The 19,881-nt window shown below is 36.9% G+C and overlaps 1 protein-coding gene across 1 annotated transcript; it reads left to right on the top strand.

The window, feature by feature from the left end:
• The first annotated feature begins 2,482 nt into the window (after nt 1-2,482).
• On the top strand, nt 2,483-19,202 carry MYCT1 (MYC target 1). Its single transcript, XM_087969925.1, has 2 exons — nt 2,483-2,656; nt 17,513-19,202. The coding sequence occupies exons 1-2, from the start codon at nt 2,593-2,595 to the stop codon at nt 18,040-18,042; spliced, it is 594 nt and encodes a 197-aa protein (XP_087826051.1). The 5' UTR covers nt 2,483-2,592; the 3' UTR covers nt 18,043-19,202.
• The last annotated feature ends 679 nt before the right edge of the window (nt 19,203-19,881 follow it).

Raw genomic sequence — 19,881 nt, 5'->3', positions numbered from 1 at the left:
AAAAAAATTGTTATTTTCCTACCCCAGTACGGCAGGCGTCTCTCTCCGCTTAAAAACAAAACTCTTTCCTCCCTCGCTTTGAAAAGGGGAACTGTTAACAAATGCAGTTTTTATATGCATCGTATCTTGTGCTGACCCGGCCCGTCCGTCAAATTTTAAAAGTCAATGCGGCCCCCGAGCCAAAAAGTTTGCCCACCCCTGCCTTAACATGTGACAGCTGTCTTTGTGTCAAGGCAAGTTCACTTTGGTTCAAAACAATAATAAAAAGCAGAATTAATTATTATTTAAAAGGACAATTTAAATATTTTAACTCTCTTCATCTATCTAATCACCAAGGAAACTCACCCAAAGCTCTAGTATCTAAATTACAAAAAACACAAAACAATAACTATTAACTATTTGACCAATAACTACTTAGTCCATTAAAACCAATACTCACATTAATAAATGCAACAGTAAAATAATAAACAAGCAAACACACAAGCATACATACACAAACTTATCATCACCCCCAGCAGAGAACTATAGAAGTGTACTTCAGAAAAATACTAAGACCTTTGTATCTGTGTAACTAAAAATTCATGGTGCAACTATGGTTGTACTCCAGAAGATGCCACTCTTGATACAACTTCCATTGTATCTCCTCTCAAATGAATTTAAAAGGGAAAAATATGATAATGACATTAGTGTCTTACATACACATTTACAGATTAATATATCTGGTTCTTCTGATTTGTTTGCAGGTATGATGCCCCCACTTACCAATATCCATTTGATGCTGATCTCTCTTTCTTAGTAATTTCAATTGCCTCCCTTGTTTTATTTAAGAAGATTGAACATTAATAATGCTGGAGCAATTGGCAACTGAGAAAGAGACAATGCACGTAAAGGAACATTCATATGATTATTAGTAAAGATGGTAGTAGTTTCCATAAATGTTTGCCTGCTTCATGGAAGCCCCAAAAGTGCTTTTTCAAGAGGCAACTGGACTTTCTGTGTTTTTTTTTTAAAGACATTTCACTTCTCACCCAAGAAGCTTCTTCAGCTCCTACTGGATGGTGGGGAATGGAAGGATTCCTCCTTCCATTCTCCACCATCTGGTTAGAGTTGAAGAAGCTTCTTGGATGAGAAGCAAAACGTCTTCAAAGAAAAAACAGAAAGTCCAGTTGCCTCTTGAAAAAAAGCACCTTTGGGACAACCATGACTTGGATGAGTCAGTATCTCCATAGACATGCTTCATGGAAGGAGCTAGCAAAGTGACCTAGAAGCTATTGTCTACCATGTATTTTTTTTTAAATTAAAGGAAAGAGATAAAGTGAAACAGGACACCTTTGATCTTTTCTAAGAACATGGGTTGATCTGCAGACCAGACCAGCATTTCTCAGACTTTTTTTTTTAGAAAGAAGCAAAAAGAAAACTAAACTCTCATTGTTGGTATTATACAACAGTTTACCATTTTCTAATTGTTGGTTAGACAATGTTAGCTTACTCTGCTTTGTTTTCTCCCCATAAAGAGATGGAAGAGAAACATGAGTTCTGATGAAGAAAGATTTAGTACTTGCCAGCTTTCACATGATATATTACTTATACTTTTGCAAAAGTAGTCTTCAGTTTACCTGTTGAGTAAAGAAATGTGAAACAAGAAGTAAATAATAAATAATCAAACAGTGTTTAGCTAAAATGTGAATATTTTGAATAGGTTTTAGAGCTTCTTAGCCTTGTATCTATACTTCTTTCCCGCAAAGTAAGCTTTCTGATGTTTGAATGTTTATTGTTTTTTAAAATTATGGTTGTAAATTAATTGCATTATAAATTGCATTTTAGTGCTTAGTGAGCCTTTTTTAGTGCCAACCGTTGATGGAAAAATGAGGTAAATAAATGCATTACTGAATAATGCACATGAAATGGTTTTGTGTTTATTTTTAATTAAAACATTATGTATGTTGGAATATTTTGAAGCTGATCTCAACCCTCCAGAGGGTCTTACATAATTAATATCAAAATAAAATGCACCAACACTTAAAACTTCCTACTACAACAATTAGAAAAAACAAAGCAAAACAAAATAACAAGAAGAGCTATCTTATTAGGGACCCAATCTAAAGCACAAGAGAAAGAAAATGCAATCAAAAATGAAGTAAGCACAACACCAGACAAAGTTTTAATATGGCTCCATCGTCATGAAGAAAATAGTAAGTCCCATGTGTCTTTTTGATGATTTCAGAATGCAGGATGAACCGCTCCATTTATAGAAATATTCTGGAGAAGGGATGGAAACCTTTCTGCTTCACTTAGAGATGAGCTGGATCCAACAACAAGCTGAACACAAAAGATTGAGATACTGTTCACACTTGATACACTGATTAGCCAAGGAAATGACGAGAAGGAAATTGTTCCATTTCTCAGGAAACATGTGGCAATGCAAGATAAGGGAAACAGTTGCTAATTTAGTATAAAAGCAGGAAATCTGATACACTGATTTCCTTTCATGAAAACAGAACAAGTTTAGGGAATGTGTAACGGTATTTTTGTTTTCCCAAATCAAAATTCTAATATACTCCCCATTTATTCTTAAAATTACTTTCTTTGTCCATGTTGAATGCTATGGATAACAACGGCACAAGTTCTGCGAACTTCTGGCCACCCAATTTCTGGAGTAAGTATGCTAGTTGACTTGTTATTTATACAAACAATATGGATGAAAATATTTTTTAAACTGTATGGTCTCGGAATTCTTTCTGCTATTCAATTATATTGTGTCCAGCATAGATAGTGTATTCAGTATAAATCAGAATATTTTATGATAAACAAAGCATTTGCAAAGTAGAACAATGTTTTAACATTGCTATCCCACATTTGAAATAAAGTTTCATTAGCTCATGCAATGTTGGGGTAATAATAATGACTACAATCATAAACTGAGGCGGATATTGGCAACTTATGAGTGTTTTATTAAGCTCAGCTTGTTTTTAAATATAAATATGTCACTAACCTTCAAAGGACATTTTATGCTGACCGCAAAAAGAGCAGGATTCCTACTTTCAGGTTTATTAGATCTAAAGAGGTGAATCCAGTAGAGAAATAGGTGTGTTGTTGTTTTTTTTGCCTACAAATTAAAAGCCTAAACTGGAAACTATAAAAATAATGGAATACTTTGAATTTCAATACTTTGAATTTTATGATATTCTTAGCATCCTCATTACTGTTATTTTTTCTCTGCCTTTATCCAACCAGCATGGTGCCTCTGTTTTGTTTTCCAAGTTCCAAGAAGGTATTGTTGTTTGTTTTGGAAAGTATGGTCACATTTCTCTATTACTGGGCCCACCTGTTGATTTATTCCAACTGCTTCATTGCTGTTATATGATGTTCTGCCTTTTGATGTGCTGGGCAAAGATCAGACAGAAACAGGCAAGGAAGTTGTGGGCTGGTGATCAAGAACCACACTGGCCTGTTTTTACCACTCTTGGGAACCTGTAAAATGATGAATTTTTAGATAAGGAGCTAGATGTATAAAGAAGCATGGTCATTGAATGTCCTTTTACTGAAAATTATATTGATTAGTAGTGATAAAGGACCTTTATTTTGATCTCTTATTATTAAACACTTAATTAATTAAATTAATTAAGTGTTTAATAAAAAGATTATTAATTAATTTTCATTTCGATAGAGCAGAATAGAACAGAATAACAGAATTGGAAGGGACAGGAAATACTGTACTATTTGGTAGAAAACTGAACTGCAGAGAGTTCAAATAATTTACTTCACTGAATATGGGACTTATTATATTGCATTGTCTGAAAATCTTGTCACAAATGAGTACATCCTATTTTGAGATGATAGGTGTGAATAGTAGCTATAAAGGGAGCTTGCCCATTTTGGTCGCAAGTCATGACAGTTGTTAAGAAAGGGACCAAAGGATTGCCTTGCTTAACAACCTCAATCAGTGTTCTCCTCATAGCAATCATTAAATGGAGCACATGGTGATTTAGGGATGGGAAAGGCCCTGGGAGGCCAAGCACAAGCCCAGGCCTGCAGCACCTCCTCTCAGAGATCAAGGGCTTTCTCAAACATGGGCTTGCTAACCTCCACCCAGGGTCCTAACCATGTGATTCACCACGCTTCCCTACCAATATAGTGAAAGATTGGAAATCAATCACAATAGCAATAGCACTTAGACTTGTATACCACTTCACATGCTTTACAGCCCTCTCTAAGTGGTTTACAGAGTCAGCCTATTGCCCCCAACAATCTGGGTCCTCATTTTACCAACCTTGGAAGGATGGAAGGCTGAGTCAACCTTGAGCCTGGTGAGATTCAAACTGCCAAATTGCAGGCAGCTGGCAGTTAGCCGAGCTGAGAAGCTATGTTTGAGATATGAGGGGTCCGTAGATATTTTCTCAGCACTCTTTCTGAGCCATATAATATACAATCCTTCAATGGAAGGCAGGCTGGCTGCAATTATTTTTTATGCAGTCCTAACTATCTGTTGGAGTCTGTATCTGTCCCTTTTTTAAAAAAGAATTTTTTATTTTTGGACAAATATACACAAACAAAACATAAAACATAAAACCATCTTCCAGTTACATACATACAGTGTGTCGGTTGGTTACAAATTATTTGTGCATCCTCTCCATAGTCCTCACTTACAATTGTTTGTATAAATTCTCACATTATCAATCTAATATATATGTTTACATTATTATCATTGTTAATCTTTTATTTGACTAAACTATTATTCTTTCATTTTATATGAGATATTGAAGATTTTAAATTAATTTATAACAATTCATATTATCATCCTAAATCCATCCAATAGTAATACATCTTTATATTATATATTGTATCTGTCACTTTTGATTGCTGTACCAAACCAGACAGTTATAGAAGTATAAGTTATAGAAGACTCAATAATTCCTGTGTAGAACTGTATCAGCAGCTCCTAGAGTAGTCTGAACTTCCTGAGTTGACACAGGAAGAACACTGTTCTTTTAATTATGGTTTTAATGTAAAGTGTCTGTTTCTAATCCTGTCTAATATCTAATCTCCTGGATATCCTTCTCAACTTTTCTTGTCCATTTTGTTTGAATCTTTGAGAAGAACTAGAGATGAAGACTAGATGAAACGAATACTAGAGACAAGTCTAACTACTTGAAAATGAATGAGACTTTTATTTTGCAAGATTCGGAAACTATACTTCTGTAGATACAGACTAAAATTACATTTGCTGACTCATAGTTGGTGTGTACAAACTATTTCCAAGAACTGTTACCAATCCATGCATCATCTGCTAAATCTGTAAATTTGATTTCGGTCTTCTGCCTGAATATTTAACCTCAAACAGTGCCTGCCAAAGTACTTGATGACATCCCATAGACTATAATATTAATATTTTAGAACACAGAAATAAAATCAAAATGATCCTGACAACTTACAGAAAGGAAGTGAAGATATTCAGCTCCACTACCTAGTCTCTCAGATAGACATGAAAATAAATCGTATTTCTAATTGTGAGGGACCAACCTTACCCATCCCTTCAAGATAGTTTGTACTGCCACAATATTCTCCATAGGCCATTTCTTTCAAAGAAAAAAGGGGGAAATGTTTAAAGTATCTGTTGAATGTTATGCCTCAAAGGCATCAATTAAATGCAAGTGGCACTAAAGAACATAAGGACAATCTTTGTTCAAACTCACAGTAGAATGTCACTGAATGCACACTGTTAAAGTTTTTCATTAAGTTATTCAGCTATTCAAATGAAATTAAAAACAATGCATGCACACAAGAGGGCGAGAGAGGTTTCCCCCTCCCTTGTCAGAATTCAGTCAAGGCTGCCACCTTTGTGTGTACAGGTTTCTGTCAGTGAAGGGATTCAAATTTTTTTACTACTAGTTCTGTGGGCGTGGCTTGGTGGGCATGGCAGGGAAAGGATATTGTAAAATCTCCAATCAGATGTGGTATTTGCCGGTTCTCTGAACTACTCAAAATTTCCACTACCGGTTCTCCAAACCTGCTGAATACCATCTCTGGTTTCTGTGTCTTAAAAGCTGTCTATCATATAGCAATTAAGCAGGAAGTAAAAATGTCTACTTTCTCACTGGATGTGCTTAATAATTTCACATGTGGATGTCTGCTCGCTGTGATAAAGACAGGATTTCTGCAAGATACATTGAACCACTGATGATTTTCATAACTTTCTCATTCAGTTTATAAGAGCTCATTGATGTTAGTCAAACATGCATAGCTCTGAACTTTAGGTTAATGAACTACCAAATCTGAAAGACGTCTACAGTGATGCCTATAGGAGATAGAAGAGGAAAGATGCTCACAGTTACATTGTAGTTCTTTGCAGATATAAGAGATATTTTGTGGAGGTATTTCATGAAGAGGAAAACAATTAGATCTCTTCCTGTCTCTTTTTAGTTCTATCCTACTATGTTAGGACAGATGTTCAGAAGTTGGGGGATTGAGAAATGGGTTGGGGAGGAGGTAGCTCTGCTTTGGATAGCAAAGCATAACTCTGAATCTCAAATTGCCGTAGTATTCAATCTAGACACACACAGATTCAGAGCAATCATGACTAATTCTTCCTTGATCCTGCAGAGTTTATAGAGTCAATTAGGAGGGGACAAAACATGAATCCAAACACTTGCTGAACTTCCAATACCTTTTTGGTCTGGCTGTCAGAAGTTCAGAGCTGCTAGGACGCAGCAGAAAAGAAAGAAAATACAGTTATAGGACTGATTGTTTGATTGACTGATTGCTTGAATGACTGATTGCATTTTATATTGCCAGATTCCAAAGATGACTCCCAACAGTTTATAGCAGAAAAATGATAACAGTATAAAATCATATACATAATCAAAAATACCATCATACCGACTTCCGGTTTGAAGGGCTTCGGCGACAGACAGAAATCTGTGATCGTGCGTGGTTTCTGTCTGGGCTCGCCGCTGGAGTGCCCCGAGCCAGGTGGTTTCGGGGCTAAGCCACCCCGTAGAGGTGGTGAAGAGGGGGGAGACCACCAGCAGGGTTGAGGAGAGCTGCATCTCTCCTCCTCAGCTGGCCATTACTCCCTTTCCCAAAGGCGGTTGTAGCGGTGGTCAGAAATGGCCACCACAAAGGAGAACTCGACCGGAAAAGAATGTGCAGGAGGAAGATAAGAAGTGAAAGTTTTGGCTGACCGGGTTAAATTGTAAAAGCAACAACTAAGGTACCCTGGAATTTAAACTTACAAAAAATAACATCGCTCCTAAAGAAGAGTCAGAAGCAGCGAAGGAAAGTGAAAAGGGAAAGGTTTGGCTTTTTTCCCCTTCTCTCTCCTTCCCTATACTGACAACTAAGAGACTTAAATAAGAAATTGGAAAAATCCGCTTTGACATCAATAGGCAATTAAGCTGAAAATAAAACAAAATGCCAAAGGGATAATAAAGATTTCTGGACATTAAAATTTTTCTTTTTCATAAGCAGGAAGGGAGAGAAAAAGAATAAGGGCAGGATCTGGAAGAGGGAGGAGACTGCCTGGAATTAAAAGGAATCTACACTTCTAAAAGATACATTTTAACTGAAACTTTGCAACTAAATAGTAACCCCAGGAAGAGAAAGTGAAAAAAAAGAGCAAAAAAGAAACAGCTTGTGTGTATTTGGATTATTTGGTGATCTTTGGATTCTTGGTTATTATATTTGAATGACTAAAATCAATCAGGTGGTTGTTTAAAAAATTTATACAATGGCACCACTTCTGGATGAACTGAAAATGGAACTTAAAAAGTACAAAGAAGATGCACAAGAAAGGAGGGGTTCTTTTGGCTTCGTTTTTCAATTCTTAGGAATGGAGATTTGGAACTATGAGAAACAACAAGAAAAGACTGCAAAACAAGAAGACTGGGACAAAGAAGAAGCCATCTTTAATGAACAAGCAATTTTATGTGGGGAAGAAAAAGGAAAGGGGGGAAAGAGAATGGAGAATTTAAGACTTAAAAAAACAACCAAAGAAAAGAAAAATAATTCAAAAAATAAGTATAATACTGGAAAGCAACAGAAAAGGGGAATACAGAAGAGAGAAATAGAGGTAGAGAGACAAGGGGGTAAAAAGGGGAGAGAGAAGAAGAGAGGGAAGAAGGAAAGGAAAAGAAGTTACAAAGGACCGGAGCAAGATATAGAGAAACAGGACCTATTTAGAGATAATGGGTGAAAATCTAACTGAAAAAGGGATTCTGTAAAGGTACATAAGATTGTATTGTTATATTAGTAATAGAAATAACTTTAGAAAATTGGAAACAATGTATGATTAAAATGAAGGATAAAATAGTTAGTGTAATTTAGTGAAACGTTTGTGAATAAAATAAGTGAAATAAAATAAATGAGAAAATTGAATTAGGAAGGAACGGGAACATTTTAATTAGTTAATGTTTTATAAAATATAAGTGGGGGGGGGGAATTAACTATGGAAAGCTTATAATTGTTCCCATAGAAGTATGATATTTAATTGAAAAGTAATGTTAAAGATGTTAAGACTTTAATGAATATTAATATTAATGATCGAATTGAATTGGAATGGAATGTTGTTTTAATTATATACATTTATATTTTTTTCTTTTTTTAAGAATACAGAAGTGTGTATTTTAAGAATGTACCAAGCAGAATCCGAATGGAAGTTATGTATTATATTGAATGTTACAACTTTAGGGAAAAGATATAAAGGCGTCATACTCCAATCAGTAACTACAGGAGAAATTTTGTTTAATGAGGAAAGATAATAGATAATTGAAACAGGACAGACAAAAATATAAATACAATGATTTGAATTGAGATGAGATAATTAAAATAAAATTGAGAAAATTAAAAGAGGGGAAAAGCTATGTAGAAAATGTAAAATAGTAATAAGATATGGAATAGAATATAAAAATGAGCATGAACCTGAATTTGTGTCTGTACGAAGAAATATAACCTGGGATTACGCTACTTTCAAAAAAGATGTTTTATTTGTATTTTTTTTTATCTTTGTGAAAACTCAAATAAAATTTGCAAAAAAAAAAACACCATCATACCAATTGCCCTTCATTCTCCAAATGTTGCTGCCCCTAATAACATGGACTATCTGACATCTGTTGCTATGATGCTGAATAACATCTATTTTATTCTTTTAAAAAAATATATATATCAGTTTTCCAGTTCAAAGGCTTCAGACACAATGTCTGTTTGAACAATACTAGCAGCTTCCATCCTATGTCTCATCTGTCAATTTATGTTTACCAGTTCATATTAATACTAAAGGACCATATTAGTGGCATTTAATTGCTTTGGGGCTTATGATGCAATTACATCTCCAATGATGTTGCAATAGAAGTAATGAATGTAAAACAAGAGAGTGAAATTTGGGTACAGAGAATGTTGTTGGGGGGGGAAGAATCTGCATCAAGTCAATTTATTTCCCTTTTAGGTATAGGCAGAATTGTTTTTCATTTTCCTACAATCTGTTCTTCCATTTAAGGGTGGAGATGCTTCCTTGCTCTCTTTGTAAGGACCTGGAGAGTTACCATCAGATATTGTGTCTACTGAATGAACCAAATTTTCTGGGTTGACATAAAACACAAACCCTAATCTAAACTCAGCAAGCTAAATTCAATCGTGGCTGGTCAGTTTGGAGCTCAATGTATTGTGTACACTCATGCCCTAGTCTTCTCACAGTTGGACTACTGCAATGCGCCATAAATGGGGCTCCCCTTGAAGATTTTCCAGAGGCTGCAAGTAGTGCAGAACGCAGCTGCACAAGCAGTATGGTTGCCCCTAGAATTGTGCATGTAATACCTCCATTACATGAATGCATTGGGTGAATCCAGGGGTGGGATTCAAATTTTTTAACAACTGGTTCTGTGGGCATGGCTTAGTTGGTGGGCGTGGCTTGGTGGTCATGTGAATGGGTGGACATGGCTTGGTGGTCATGTTACTGGCTGGGCGTGGCCAACTCAACATCACTCACATCGAGGCACACATCTCCTCGTCTGGTCTCTCTCGTGACTGTGGGGATGCTGTAACAGTCGTAAGTGTGAAAAATGGTCATGAGTCACTTTTTTCAATGGTCACTCCAAACAAGCAAAGTACCAGCAAAGGAGGGGAAAAAAACTCCAGAGAAGTTCCTGAGACAGGAAGTCTAGTCCTGCCAAGAATGTAATAAGGGTTAACAGAGAGGCAGTTTCTGTAAGCAACACCAGAATGTTTCCTTCCTTCCTTCCTTACAGGATTAGGCCAGTAATTTCTTCTAACAACTGGTTCTCCGAATTGCTTAGAATGTTAACAACCGGTTCTAGCAACTAGGTGCGAACTGGTAGAATTCCACCCCTGGGTGAATCCAATTCAAAGTGTTGGTTATCACCTTGAAAGTCCTTCATGGCATGGGACCAAGTTACCTGAGGACCCATCTCATGCCCATTTATCCCACTCAATCAGACAGGGAGAGCATGCTGTGGATCTGTCAGTTAAATAATTTTGACTGACAGGTTGTAGGAAGAGGGCCTTTCCATTGCTCCTACACTTTGGAACATCTTACCCCAAAATATATAATGAGCCTCCATTCTGCTGGCCTTCTGGAGGAGTGTTAAGACCTGGATTTACCAATTAGCATGGGAGGCTAAGAGTGTTATGCAACTCTGAGGCTAGCAAGTGGCTTCAGGACATGCCTTCCAGCTTGTTAAACTTTTACCCTTGTTAATTTCTTAGCTTAGTTTCTTGGTCACTTAACAGAATAATTGAACATGAAAAAATTCCATAAATATGTACAGGTCATAATTTATCCAACTTATTTTATAATCAATATATTGATTTATATAAATTAATACCTTGAAGAAGAAAAAAAGTGATACCATATTTTTCAGACTATATGATGCTCCAGACTATAAGACGCACATTAGCTTTAGAGGAGGAAAACAAGAAAAAAAATCTGCCTCTGCCTCCCAGCAATTTGCCTTTTTGTAGCAAACGATCCAAATTGGTGGTTGGATTGGCCTCCCGGAATACCGCCCATCAGCTGTTCCAAGCTGCTAGGATCGCCATTGGTCATCACCACTGTCACCACCCATCACCGCATCCGTGTGCCCCATTATCGACTTCTGCGTGTCCTATTTTTGGCCTGTTCCAAATGGCAGGGATCACCACCACCGCCTCTTGCCGCTGAACGTTGCCGCCCTTTGGTGGTGATAGGCGGACGTGGTGATCCCCGCTGCCTGGGATGGGCTGAAAATGGGATACCTGTAGGCCAAAAATGGGGTGTACGGAGGCCAAAAATAGGACATGCAGAGATGGTGGCAGCAATGGGCAGCAATGGCGGCAATGGGCGGTAGCGATCCCTGCAGCTTGGAACGGGGTGCTATTCCAGGAGGCCGATCCAACTGCCAATCAGCTGCTTGTGCTAACTCAGGCTGTGCTGAAGCTTGACCAGGCTGTTTGCTGTTTGCTTCAAGGAGGCAAATTGCTGGGAGGCAGAGGCTGGTGGGTGGGCGGGGCTTCAGCAACATTCAGTATATAAGACGCACAGACATTTCCATCCCCTTTTGGTGGGGAGCGGGAAAGTGCATCTTATGGGAAAGTGCAATATCAGCATTTACTTTTTACTTTTAGCTTGTCAATTTGAGCCTTGTTTTAAATTCTGTTTTAAACTCTGTTTTAGTCGAGTTTTAAAATTATTTTATGATGTTGTTTGCAAATTCCCCAGAGTTACTTTGGTGAAGTGGGCAGCATAGAAATTTGATAAATAAATATAATACATTATAAAATTTTGACTTTTAATTTTAGTTTTTTTAGATCAGTGATGGCTCTGTGAGGTCTGGGGAAAGTTATGGCCTCTTCTGCTACGTGATTAATATTCCTTTTCATGCTCATTTAAAACAAAAGCTTCCATAAATCACATGCATTTTATAAATGAATTAGAAATACCGATTCATGCCTAATAAGAAAAAAACCAGAGTTTATTTTACGGTCTCAATTTTTAAAATGCATGGGTTTTCAGCATGTCTAAGATGGAGGGGATCTGGAAAAAACCCTGTTGATCAGATTTATAATGTATTTGCCAAATGTTTGAGCAGGATATTTTGCAGACTGCAATGCTGTTGAATTTCCTTGTTATTAAGGGACACCTGAAGCAGCCTGGCTCCACAGAAAGCTTCGTGCTTGCCAACTTTTGCAAAACTACTTTTTATTGGTTAGCTGCTCAACAACAGCAGGAAACTGCTACTTCCATCTAATTTAATTTTGTACATAACCGAAAATAATAAATCAAGATCTGTTTGAATATAGACATATTTTCTAGGAGAGGAACATAGATCTTAATGATGTTACTGTAATTTTTCTAACAGCACTAATATTTTAGTGCTTACACGCATTAGGTACTTTTTATTTAGATTGATAATGTTCTATATATTCAATGTTGTTTTCTAATGATTCTGTTTAAATAATGCAGAAGGAAATGCCTTCTTTTGAATATTGGTTGAACTCCAAAGAAAATATCTTTCCATGCCTGGGCATTTTAGTAAAAGATCTTTCAAGACCTAACACAAAATTGTAATATATAATAAAGACTCAGTCTATTCTTAGTTATGTAGAAAATAAGATGCTATTTGGCTTCCAAAAGTAATGCAGGCTTCATTACGTTAGGTAAAGCAGCTGGTTCTGAAATAAATCCTTCAGCAACTGCATACAATCAGAAGTTAACCTTTGTTTTGGGCTGCCATCTAATGGCCATCCAGATTTTTACAGCTGAAATATGGAATGCAACTACAGTGCTAAAGTGGCCAACCAAAAAAGATCTGGCCTGCTTTGGTAGCATGGAGAGTATATTGCAAGAGTGTCAATCTGGCGGCCCACGAGCCAGATGCGTCACATGCAGGCCATGCCCACCCCAGCTCCACAAATGAAAAAATATTGAGAAACCTCATGTGGCGGCAACATGATGCGGCGAGTTTGACACCTGTGGTATATTGCTACTCAGGATTTTTTCAAATGAATCTCAGTAGACTGAACCATATCAATCTAATGCTTAAATAACCACTAGATAGCAATAAAAAAAACCACAGAAATTTCTGCTCCTGCTTTCATTAAATAGTCATCTGGATTTGTGCACTGCAGATATGAAAGCACTAACGCTTAAATGATGTAATTACCTTGTATGATTAGCAGAATTTCATGAGGTAATGAAACACTCTCATTGTCCATTTGTAATCTTTCTCTGTTTTTTTCCTCCTGTCACTTCTGTCTTGCTGGAAAAATAAAACAGTTATAGAGTACAGTGTCATCAGACTGATACCATAGCATTAGGAGTGTTAACAAAGAAAACTTATCTATTAAGTTGTTGTCTAAGACAAGATATAACAAGCTTCTGAATTACATTAGGAGGCTAAGGGAATACATTTCTTTCTAATAGTATTTGTTAATGTTTCATACAGCATACATTTCATACATCTAATTGCTCTATTCAAGCACATTTCCAGTAGAGGGCAGTGTTGCCAAAAGCGTGTCAGAGAAATGGTTCATTCTCCCATTTTTAATCCCTGACATTGCAGAACAAAATTAAGGATCTTGTGGCACATATTTGTTTTATTTAAACAGTTTTGCTGTAGTATATTACCACACCTGATACATGCAAAGTGAAAGGTGAATTCTACTCACAAGAAGCTTCACCAGCTTCAGCCAATATTTTTTATTTCCCTTTTAAATTCCCCGGGTTAAAGCTAGTAAACTACAATGTATAAATCCCAAAGGGGCTTTTTCAAGAGGCAGCTGGACTTTCTGTTTCGCTTCTCATCCAAGAAGCTTCTTGGATGAGAAGCAAAACGTCTTCAAAGAAAAAATAGAAAGTCCAAGTTGCCCCTTGAAAAAGCATTTTTGGGACAATCATGACTGAGAATCTCCATAGATATCATGCATAAGTGATGCATATCAAAGGTACTGAGTTTAAATGCACAAGTTTAAATACAAAAGGAACATACCGAGTTTTAAAATTCTATTGCCAAATCGAGTGGATTTATATTTGTTTGGTTGGATCCACATTTGGCAGTATATATAAGTAGTGGATTGCTTCATGACTTCATTAAGCTTAATTTCCTTTATAGCCATTTGGTTCCAACAGAACAGTGTTACATTTTTAGACTTCAAGCTTTTAAAGTACCACTATTTATTATTGCTTTCCTAAAAATGGATAACAGCAGTGCACTGTTCCTAATGCTACCTTTGTAGAAAGTTTAAAAAGAAAAGTAATATCAAACAGTAAGGCAACAAATATTATTGACTAGAAGTGAGTAAAATAAAAAGAACACCTCACACTCTGGTTCTTTATGACTTTCATTAACTCCCATTCATTTCCAGTTGCAATTCAAGATGCTAATATTAAGTATAAAAGCTCTCCAGATCCCAGGAGCTGAAAGAATACAGGTAGTCCTTGACTTACAACAGTTTATTTGGTGACCATTCAACGGCACTGACAAATGTGACTTATGACAATTTTTCACAGTTATGACCTTTATAGCATCCCCATGATCATCTGATCCAGCGGTGTCAAACTGGCGGCCCGTGGGATACACAGACCATGCCTGTGAAGGGAAAAAATGTCACAAAACATCACGTGAGGTCAACATGATGCCGCGAGTTTGACACCCGTGATCTGATCAAAATTCTGATGCTTGGCAACTACTTCACACTTATGACCATTGCAGTGTCCCCAGGTGATGTGAATCACATTCTGTGACCTTCTGGCAAGCGAAGTCAATGGGGAAGCCATATTCACTTAACAACTGGGTTGCTAGCTTATCAACTGCAGTGATTCACTTAGCAACTGTGGTAAGAAAAGTTGTAAGGCGAGGCAAAATGGACTTAACAAATGTCTCACTTAATAATAGAAATTTTGGGTTCAATTGGGATCGGAAGGACTACCTGTACCACTTCCCATAGTTGCCTGCTATACTTTAGTGCTCCCATGTTATGATGGATTAAGAATGCCTATAGGTAGCAAATGTTTTCAGTCTGCTGAGTCCCAGATTTTGAAATGGAACCTCATCTGGGGTTACTGTCATAGCTTTTCAAACCCACAGAAAGACATTGTATTGACCAGTGGTGGGTTTCACATTTTTTTACTACTGGTTCTGTGGGCATGGCTTGTGGGCATGGCAGGGGAAGGATACTGCAAAATCCACATTCCCTCCCCACCCCACTAACCTGTTTTACAGCTCCATTCTCCTGTGCAGGGCAACGAAAAAAGACCCAGCCAATTAGCTGGGACTCAGGAGGCAGAGAATAGTCAGAGGTGGTATTTGCTGGTTCTCCAAAGTATTCAAAATTTCCGCTACCGGTTCTCCAGAACTGGTCAGAACCTGCTGAATACCACCTCTGGTACTGACTTTTTAAATAATGTGATAATGCTGCTAGTTTTAAACTTTTTATTGCTGCTTTGACTTTCTGAAATTGCTTTATAGACTGTTTTAGCTAACACTTTGGGTTGTATACTTTATACAGTGTTTTAATGTATGTGTGTGTAGAAAATATCCAGTACACTATCATATTTATCTTATTTTATTTGATATGGTTCTTAGACTAACCATTAAACAATAAACTAAATTACTTTTATCAATTGTTTTACCCTGGAGTTCTAATTCTTTGAATGTTGTTATAAACTGCATTGCTTTTTTGGGGGGTGGAGGTACAGAAATATTTTAAATAATAAAATAAATCAAACAAAGGGGGGCTCTTTTATTTGAAAACATGCTTTACATATTAATAGAGTTGGAAGGGACCTTGTAGGTCATCTAGTAGTCCAACCCCCTGCTAATTTATCTGTGCTTTCCTCATATCTTAGTAAAACTTTTGAATATAAATGTATACAATTTTATATTTCTCTCTAAGAGTATATATTTTCTCAGCTATCTGTATTCCCAAATTTATTTTCCCCTCTTTTCCTTATTCTTAATTTATTATTTTGTCTTTGCAGAAAATATGGGAAAAAAATGTATCTAAATAAAAACATCAGCAAGCCATGAAAAAATACAAATGGAAGATTAATACAATATATTAACATTTAAATTAATTTTTAATATATGTTAATATAAATAACTCATCATTTTAAGATAAAATGCAGAAAATATCTAATTTTTGTTCTTTTTCTTCAATATATTGATTTATAAAATAAGGTTTATGGTTTAATTATGTCCTGTACATATTTGTAGATTTCTTTTTTTCATGTTCATGTATTCTATTAAGTGACCAAGACATTTAGCAAAATTCATAATTCTAGAGCGGTGTTTCTCAGAAATTCAGAATTTCTCTCAGAATTTCTCAGAATTTCCTAGACATCATATTCTTGGGAGGGTGGTGGTGGTGTTGCCTCTTCACCATCTTGCATCTTCTTGAGTACATTAAACCTATAAATCTTCTCCTACACTGGAGGCCTCTATCTCAATATGTGATCACTACAAAATTACTGAAAGCTTTTATAGAACCCCATCTCACTCAGGGACCATGACACATGTTTTTCCTCTAAATGGCATCAACAGTTCCCCTAATTTGATGATGATGATGATAATGATGATGATAGGTGGATGAAATCTTACAAGATTTCTAGGTCAAAGCTTGGGAGACAGTCAGTTTTTAATATAGCCATTGAAAAGAAAACAAAAACTATGTTGGTACCCAGCAGGGTACCAAAGATTTTAGATTGGCCTGGAAACCTTTGCTCTCTTTATATTGGGATTAATTCTCAGGATTCTCAGTTAGCATAGCTGTTGGCCAGGGTGGGAAGCAGAGGTGGTATTCAGCAGGTTCTGACCAGATCTGGAGAACCGGTAGCAGAAATTTTGACTAGTTCGGAGAACTGGAAAACACCACCTCTGACTGGCCCCACCCCCATCTATTATCTTCCTCCTGCATCCCAGCTGATCAGCTGGGTCTTCTTTTGTTGCTCTGCACAGGAGAACGGAGCTGGAAAGCAGGTTAGTGGGTGGGGAGGGAATGGGATTTTGCAGTAACCTTCCCCCAGGAGTGGAGAGGGAATGGAGATTTTACAGTATTTTTATTGAATTGACTTTCACTGAATTTATAGAGCACAAGCAACATGTGTTATAGTTATAGTTATAGTTAGTTATAGTTATAGTTATAGTTATAGTTATAGTTATAGTTATAGTTATAGTTATAGTTGTTGTTGTTGTTGTTGTTGTTGTTGTTGTTGTTATTGTTAGAATGGAGATTTTGCACTATCCTTCCCCTGCCATGCCTACCAAGCCATACCCACCAAGCCACGCTATGCCCAGCAAGCCACGCCCACAGAACTGGTAGTAAAAAAATTTGAATCCCACTGGTGGGAAGGAGATCTCTGAACTTTTAGTCTCAATGCTTCTGAAGATCAATAGGTTGGAGAAATCTAGAAAATCATTTCTTCATGAGAACTGTACTTACTATTAACTGCATGCTTTTTGCAAAAATGCCATTTTTTTTCATGGAATTTGTGATGAATTGCCTGACCATTGTTTTTCTTTTCTAGATCAAATAATAATAGCATTTTCGGTTTCTATGGTCATTGGACTTGTCATTGGAAGCATAATCTGGGCCCTTTTGACTTGCCTGTCTGGCCGTAGAGCCAGTGCCCACATTTCCCAGTGGAGCACCTCATCATCCAGCCGACGTACCAGAGCTGCTCATAGCTGTGTGGCCAGCAGGCCCGGATTCTATCGCAACAGCAGCTGTGAGCGCCGAAGCAATCTCAGCTTAGCCAGCCTCACTTTCCAAAGGCAAGCATCTTTAGACCAGAATAATTCTTTCCCGAGGAAATCAAGTTTTCGGGCCTCCACATTTCACCCTTTTCTCCAATGCCCTCCACTTCCTGTGGAAATGGAGAGCCAGTTGATTACTCTGGTCCCTACCAGTACAACAACCACACTTACCGGAACTTCCACCAATAGCTTCACTCATCCAGAATTCACCTGGTCAAATAACAGTCTTCTTGTCTGCCATTCGACACAAATTCCGCCTCCTGCCTATGACTCTATCATAAAGGCTTTTCCAGATTCTTGACTTCAATTCTTGAATCTCAATTCTATGATTTTCTCTGGGCTGTTGAAGATACCCGGGAAGCTTACTATGACCAAAAAGAACTACAGTGCTGGGACAGGAGGGATCTAAGTGAAACCTGAGCAGATGGTGTGGTATCTGGATGTTCCTCAACTTTGAAGATCTTTCTCACGATTGTAGCTATGTTTGCAGTATTAATGCGTTTTTATAATTAACTTTGCTTATTAAGCATTGTCTTTCATTTAAGACAATACAGAATGGCTTGCAGTACAGACACAAAGCATAAACACAATGGTAAATATCCTGCTATTAATTAGAACATAGCGGTGTTTTCTCTTTTAAAATGGGATTTAAATTCAAAGGCTTTTCCCTGGGAATATGAATTTCCAGATTTGATTTTTCCTGTGACATGTATATCAGTTACCAATACAGTATATGAATGCAGACTCTTCACTAATTCTTCAGCAGAAATCTAGGTGACTTCATGTATTACTTTTGCAGAACCAAAAGGGTTTTGATTTATGTCATTCAGACCCGCAAGCTGAACATAAGAAATATGAAAGAAACTATAATAGGGTCACTTCCGTGTTTGAGTCCTTGATTTATTCATACCTGAGAAGGCAAACTCATCTTCACATCTTAAACTGCTTTGCCCATGATTGAGAAACAGTGAGTCTGTATGTTGATATTAGGGTATAGCTATCAAACTACAAACTTCGTTCTTTTGTGAGTGTAAACTGATCTTGCAAACTGACAATGCTCTTTGTTAATGTTAGAGTCCTTTATGCATTATACCTATAAAAATGGGAGCCTTTTATTTTCCAGTGAACTGAATGGTATCCTCAAGGAGAACGTTGGGGCTTTTGTTGATCATGAAGAGTAATTTAAAGTTACAGTTGATATTATTCCACATCTAACTTCTAATTTTCATAAACAGCTTATGTGAAGGCATTTTTCCTTACTATAATTCAGCTCAAATACTGGCAGAAATCTCCCTTTATGTGTATAGTCAAGCTGAAGTCCTAAGGCTGATGCATAAATTCTTTATTTCATAACAATTTGTGAAATAATTGTCTATTGGTATATGTTTAAAACATTGTAGAATCTGTTATTTCATGAGTGCTGTGGAAATGATGCAATTTAAATAAATTTCTGACTCTTGATCTGTGTTATAAGTTGATTGTTTATTATATATCAGGGGTCTCCAACCTTGGCCATTTTAAGATTTGTGGACATCAACTCCCAGAATTCCTCAGCCAGCAAAGCTTTGCTGGCTGAGGAATTCTGGGAGTTGAAGTCCACAAGTCTTAAAGTGGCCAAGGTTGGAGACCCTTGTTCTACGTTATATTTGAAAGGAATTCATTTTGGGAAAGGGAAGAGATAGGTATTACATTTTGTTAGATACCCAAACAGTTACAATTCTTTCCCTAACACTGCATTGACACTATGTCTTGCCCTGTGGTGTTCTTTTTAGAATGCTTGAGGCAAGTAATTTCCTTAGTGATATTATTGTAATATTCCACCTTGCAGTGCCATTTGCAATACATTTCTTTGAAAGCTCTTGATTGGCTATCTTTTTTGGCAAGAAGCTACCAAAGGATAGAAAGACTTCTGACTTGATCTGTATTCAAATCCTTTTCTGTTCCTAACTTTCTGTGCTTATTTTGTTTATTTTGGCTTACTTCATTTCCAAAATAGAAGAAAAGTGATTTCCCCAATGGTACGTTCCCATTGTTCTTAAAAATCATGGTACTTTCTCACTGTGCCTAATGATACTTTCTCATTATGCTTAAATAACAGGACACGAAATTACGGTAGGTTTTGTCCAGTATATTTATTCTT

This window comes from Notechis scutatus, chromosome 1 (assembly GCF_049901735.1).
Source record: "Notechis scutatus isolate UNSWTSFEM ecotype Mainland chromosome 1, rNotScu1.2, whole genome shotgun sequence".
Classification (NCBI taxonomy): Eukaryota; Metazoa; Chordata; class Lepidosauria; order Squamata; family Elapidae; genus Notechis; species Notechis scutatus.
The sequence above is the reverse complement of the archived record's forward strand: the minus strand, read 5'-3'. Positions and strand labels throughout refer to the sequence as shown.